This window comes from Carlito syrichta, unplaced genomic scaffold (genome assembly GCF_000164805.1).
Source record: "Carlito syrichta isolate Samal-C Ts95f unplaced genomic scaffold, Tarsius_syrichta-2.0.1 Scaffold169106, whole genome shotgun sequence".
NCBI classification, from domain to species: Eukaryota; Metazoa; Chordata; class Mammalia; order Primates; family Tarsiidae; genus Carlito; species Carlito syrichta.
Window position 1 is genome coordinate 16,487 of NW_007113202.1, and position 6,017 is coordinate 22,503.

The window sequence follows — 6,017 nt, forward strand, 5'->3', positions numbered from 1 at the left end:
CTGCGAGTCCCCGAGTGCGCGCTCGCCTCACCGTTCCAGCAGGTCCAGTCGTAGCTGCCGGCCATGGGGGAGGGTGAGCAGCTCCATGCCCCAGCGCACTCCCATCAGGGTCTGCATCTCCTTGGTAACGCCCAGTATCCTAGCAACCTGCAGAGACACCCAGAGGGCTGACTGATTTCCTGCCAGGGCTGGCCTGAGCCGTCTGCGAGTCAAGAGAACTTTACTCAAAGGGGTTGCCTGGCTGAGAGGCCGGGTTTGAATCCCAGCTCCACCGCTAACCCTCTGACACGGAGCAAGTGATTCTGCCTTTCTGAGTGAGCCTCAGTTCCCGCGTCTGGGACATGGGGGATACATGGGAAAATGCCCAGAGGTACCTGGAATATTCAATCTTCAGTTAAGAGCAAGGACTAGGACACCTGTATTCCAGAGGGAAAGCCTGAAGCCCAAGGAGGGAATGGGCTTGCCCAAGGTCACACACTAGTCAAGAACCCGGGTTCCTCCCTCCCGCCCAGCACTCTACACGGAGCAACATCTCTGCTTTGTCTCTCTTCTTGCTTCCTGAGCTCTGAGAGCAGTGCAACCCTGTAATCAATCCCTCCCAAACTGTAAAGGAAGAGAGACACGGGGAGAACCGAGCTCTTCGACGGTCAAAGACTCAAAGCAAAGGCCCAGGTGTTGACAAGGTAGGGGTCAATGAAGCGGTTTATTGCCTGTTTGTCCACCAGGGGGCGTGGGGGCGGACAGTCGGGCCTCTCCCAGCCCCTGGACCAGCCGGCAGACTTGCACCAGGCTCACTCGGGAGGTGTCCCCAAGGGTCTCCCATTTCCAGTGCCAAACTGACATCTGGAGGAAGCAAGGAATCCTAGTTTCTGCTTGCTTTTTTTGAGTCGGGGTCTCACCCTGTCGCCTAGGCTGGAGAGCAGTGGCACAATGTGGGCTCACCACAACCTCCAGCTCCTGGGCTCAGGTGGTCCTTCCACCTCAGCCTCTCATGGGACTGCAGGTGCACATCACTGGCTTACTAAAATACATTTTTTTTTTTTTGTAGAGATGAGGTCTTACTGTGTTGCCCAGGCTAGTCTCGAACTCCTGGGTTCAAGCAATCCTCCCACCTTGGCCTCCCAAGGTGCTGGGATTACAGGCATGCACTACCATGCCCGGCTTGATTTTTTAAAAGGAGAAAATGGAGGCCCAGAGAGACAAAACGACCAGCCCAGAGTCACAGAGCAGATAAAGGACAGCCATGGAGCCAGAATCCAGGCCCACTCGCTCTCCCTGGGGAGTTTGGGAACCAGCCTCTCACTCTCACCACCCTGACCCCTGTCCCAAAGCCAGAGAACAGATGTGCTGCCCTACCACCTTGCACACCCAGCACCTACCAGGCAGTCCACCTTGGTGACATGCCGGGCCAGCGTCCGGGCATCCACCTCGGTCAGCAGCTCCTTGACCTTGCGCAGAAGGCCTACCTCCAGCGGCCGGTTATCCTTGGGGATCAGCAGTGACTGGAAGGTGGCTGGGTTGAAGGACGAGGTGGCCTCCACGACGGGGACCGTGAAGGCCTGGCCCCCGTCTCCCTCGGGAGCCCCATTTTCTGACAGTTCCTTGAGCTTCTCCGCACAGCTCTTGGTCTGCCTGCTGGAAGCCTCAGCCGCCGCCCACTCTCGACTGCCGTGGACGGGAGGCTGCAGCTGGCAGTAATGGCCAGAGTCTGGGTCGCTGTAGCTGCTGAGTGATGGTGACGGGGAGGCCTTGCAGAGGGTGTGGGAGGGGCTGGCATGGGGGACTTTGTCCGACTCCCCAGGGGGCTTCGGGGCACTTCCAGAACACAGCTGGGGCTCGCTGGAATGACAGGCACCAGGGGAGGCAGGCAGTGCTGTGGCAGAGGGAGCTGCGGGGGCGGCGTGGACACGAGTCACTGCAGAGAGGCAGAGAGAGAGAGGTCTAGTTCCTGCAGTTCCCACCAGGGCAAGGCTCCCTCCCAGCCTGGGCAACACAGCGAGACCCCTTCTCTACACAGTATCAAAAAATAAGCCAGGTGTGGAAGCACATGCCTGTAGTCCCTGCTATTCCAGAGGCTGAGGCGGAAGGATCGCCTGAGCCCAGGAGGTTGAGGCTACGGTGAGCCACGATCGTGCCACTACACTCCAGCCTGGGCAACAGAGTGAGTGAAACTGTCTCTTTTTGTTTGTTTGTTTGTCTGGTTTTGTTTTGTTTTGTTTTGTTTTGAGCTGGAGTATCACTCTGTCACACAGGCTGGAGTGCAGTGGCATGCTCACAGCTACCACAGTCTTGACCTGCTGGGCTCAGGTGATCCTTCCATCTCAGCCTTCCAAATAGCCAGAAATACACCACCATGCCTGGCTAATTTTTAAAATTTTATTGTAGTGACAAGATCTCACCAAGTTGCCCAGGTTGGTCTCGAACCCTGGGCTCAGGCCGTCCTCTCGCCTCAGCTTCCCAAAGTGCTGGGATTGCAGATGTGAGCCACCACACCCTGCCTGACTCTGTCTCTTAAAAAAAAAAATCAGAAGTGATATTTATTGAGCTCTTACTCAATGCAAGTTCCTTTTTTGCACATTAGTCCATTACCCTGTCAGCATCCTGGGAAGCGAGTGATTTTATGGTCCTCATGAGGAAACTGAAGTTTATAGAGGTAAACTGACTCACCCAGGGTCGCCCAGCCAGCAGGTAGGACAGCTGGGATTTACATCTTGACTTCTGGGCTGCTTTACTATCACACACTGCTTAGAAATTGTCCAGTAAATCATTTCTGGCAAGGAATTTTCACTTTTATGCTCAGAGGTATTGCTCTGAAGGCAAGTCTGTAGTTACGACAGAGTTGGCAGCTCTGTGCTTAGGGAAGGGTTTGTGACCTCTCAGGGACTGCCACCCCCATGGCACTTTGCCTGCTCTGCATACAGTACAGCCTGCTGAAATACTGTTTTTTTCCCCTAGAAATGAGCTAGTGGCATATTTCTACCATAGAAACTTTCTTTATCTTTAAAAGAAAGCACAGTGCTCTCTGCTTTCCACTCAGTTTTGCTGTGAACCTAAAACTGCTCTAAGAAATAAAGCCTATCAATAAAAAAAAAAAAAAAAAAAAAGCCAGGTGTGGTGGCTCATGCCTGTAATCCCACACTTTGGGAGGCTGAGGCAGGAGGATCACTTGACCCCAGGAGTTCGAGATCAATCTGGGCAACATAGTGAGACTCTGTCTCTATAAAAAAATGAAAAACATTGACCAGGCACAGTGGCTCAGACTATAATCCCAGCACTTTGGGAGGCTGAGGCAAGAGGATTGCCTGAGCCCAGGGGTTCAAGCCAGCCTGGGCAACTTGGTGAGACCTCATCTCTGCTATAAATCACAAAAACTAGCCGGGCATGGTGGTGCACACCGGTGGTTCCAACTACTTGGAAAGCTGAGGGGGAAGGATCGCCTGAGCCCAGGAGGGTGAGGCTGCAGTGGCCGTGAGCATGCCATGGCACTCCAGCCTAGGCGACAAGGGTGAGACTCTGACTCAAAAAAAGAAAAAATTAGCTGGGAATGCTGGTGTATGCCTCTGGTCCCAGCTATTTGGGAGGCTGAGGCAGGAGGATGGCTTGAGCCTAGGAGGTGGAGGTTATGGTGAGCTGTAAACCATGCCACTAAACTCCAGCCTGGGTGACAGAGTAAGACACCAATTCAAAAAAAAGAAAGAAAGAAAAACGAAAAGGAACAAAGCAGAATGGCCTGACTTGAGCTGGCCACTAGGAAGCAGGGATGCCTTAAGTCACATGAATCCCTGCCAAGGCAGGACACTGCGGAGCAGCCAGGAGAGGGGGCAGCTGGCCGGAGGGTGGGGTGCTGTGTGACTGCCCGTGGGCACTTCCCCAGCCCTGAGTCCCGCCCCCCCACCTCCTCGACTCCAGAAGACACCCTGGGACCTGCTTCTTGCACAACGCCTGGCACCCTATGGGGGCTCGCGAGGCTGGTGTGAACAGACAGGCCGCGGAGCTATCCTTCGTGTCGACACCCGTGGTTCCACCAGCAGGGTCTCATGTCAATTCTGGCAGACGTTACTCGCAGAAAAGAGGCAGAAGGCTGGGTGCGGTGGCTCACGCCTACAATCCAACACTCCGAGAGGCCAAGGTAGGAGGATCCTTGAGCCCAGGGTCCAAGACCAGTCTGAGCAACACAGCAAGATCCCATCTCGACAAAATATATTTTTTTAATTGGCTGGGCACGATGGTGCTGCACGTCTGTCATCCCAGCTACTCAGGAAGCTGAGGCAGAAGACAGCTTGAGCCAGGAGATCGAGGCTGCCGTAGCCGTGACTGTGTCACTGCACTCCAGCCTGGGCGACCGAGTGAGACCCCAACTCAAAAAAAAGGCAGAAACACACACCACCACACGAGGGCCACAGAAATTCCCGCCCCTCCTGCCCCACACCTCCAGGGCCATACCAGTGCTGTAGGCAGGGGAGCTGGGGCTCTCGGAGATGGGCGACACGGGCGAGTGCAGCTCTGGGATCTGGTCCATGCTGAGAGCGCAGCTGCGGATGGCGTCCCGGGGGCGGGGCAGGGACGTGCTGCGGAGTAGGGAGCCTGGCGTCAGGGGCCTCCGCCTGCCTGAGGCCCCGGCTCGGCCCCTGGAGCTCCAGAGGCAGGAGAGGCCTGGAGTCTATCGAGTCTAGCCTCCCAACCGACAGGTGCAAAAACTGAGGCCCAGGGGAGGACGCGGGCCGAGGGCTCACAGCCCGTCAGGAGCAGAGACGGGCACCTGGACTGCAGCGCCCAGCCAGCTGGGGTCTGCCTCTGCCCACCTGGCTTCCAGCCACACCCCACACGTCATCCTGCCCTCTCTCCATCCCTACCTGCATTCCCCTCCCACACTGCCTCGTTCAGCCCAAGAGGATAAGGCTTCTCAGGCTCCTGTGTCTCCTGTCCCCAGGGGAGGACGGGAAGCAGGTACTGGCCAGAACTCCACTAGCCCACAAGGTACCTTTGTGCAAGTTAGTCAATTGCATCCGTTCTCTGGGCAGACATGATGTATCCTCTGCTCAGAGAAGCCGAGGGCAGGACGGATTTTAGTTTACCACTCCACTGCACCAGAAGCCCTTGTGCAGTCCACAATCTGTGCAACAGTTCCCTTCCCTGGAGCCTTTCTCCCATCTTGGAGTATTATCGGGGAGAGGGGCGAGCAGGAAGGGTGGGGAGCCTCAGGAAGCTAGGCCCACCATCCTGACCCCTCCTCACTGCTCCCAGACGATGCTCAGGCGCCTCTGGCACCCATTGTCCTTGGATCCTAGCCCATGATGTTTACGGTCCAAGTGGCTGCTACCCTCAGGGTCTCCATCCATCAATTCCTTGGCTGGAAGCACCCAACCCAGGCCCAGGGGGTTACGGCGATGGGGACCTAGCCAAATGCAGGGGGCACATGCCAGCAGGTGTCTTTGCCAATAGCCGGGGAAGCCACAGGAATAAGGAGACCAGACACTGGAGTCCACGGGCTGGAATCTTGAACTTACCACTCCAGCATGCAGCTCCCCTGAAGCCTCTTTCCCCACCTTTGCGTGTGGCGTCTGGGTGGGACCCACCCCCCAGGGCAAGTGGGAGTCTCTGAGCTTGGGCGCCAGCCTGCCGGGCGGGAGGCCAGGCAGGGCAGGACCTTGAGACCCACTGGCTGCTGTTTCTGAGGTCCAGGGACTGGCCTTGGCCCCAGAGGCACCCAGGTGTCCTCAAAGCGTCTCGAGAACACTGTGTCCCCTGTGCAGTGGTTCCCACCTGCAAAGCCCTCTGCTCCAGGCCTGCCCTGGCCTGGAAGGGCGGGGGAGGGGGTGGCGTTGGGCGGCCGTGACCAGGCCGTCTCTGGTTCGGGACAGGCCCGGGCGCCCCGCAGCCGGAGAGGGCTCCTGAGCGAGGGCCTTTGGAGGCAGGGACGTGGAGACGAGAGAGGAGGCGCGACAGGGTCAAGGGCACGCAGCCAGCAAGTGCAGAGCTGGCCCTGCAGCCCGGGGCTGCCTCCCCGGGCCCCGCCC

General features: G+C 57.3%; 1 protein-coding gene across 1 annotated transcript in view; it reads right to left on the reverse strand.

Moving 5' to 3' along the window:
• SH2D3C (SH2 domain containing 3C) overlaps positions 1–6,017 on the reverse strand; it is a gene marked incomplete at its 5' end in the record, with an annotated part of 18,823 nt that overhangs the window by 4,451 nt on the left and 8,355 nt on the right. The window contains 4 exons of the mRNA XM_021709188.1: positions 32–147; positions 1,380–1,915; positions 4,444–4,584; positions 4,854–4,920. Coding sequence (XP_021564863.1) covers positions 32–147; positions 1,380–1,915; positions 4,444–4,584; positions 4,854–4,920 — 860 coding nt within the window. The remainder of the gene's footprint in view (positions 1–31; positions 148–1,379; positions 1,916–4,443; positions 4,585–4,853; positions 4,921–6,017) is intronic.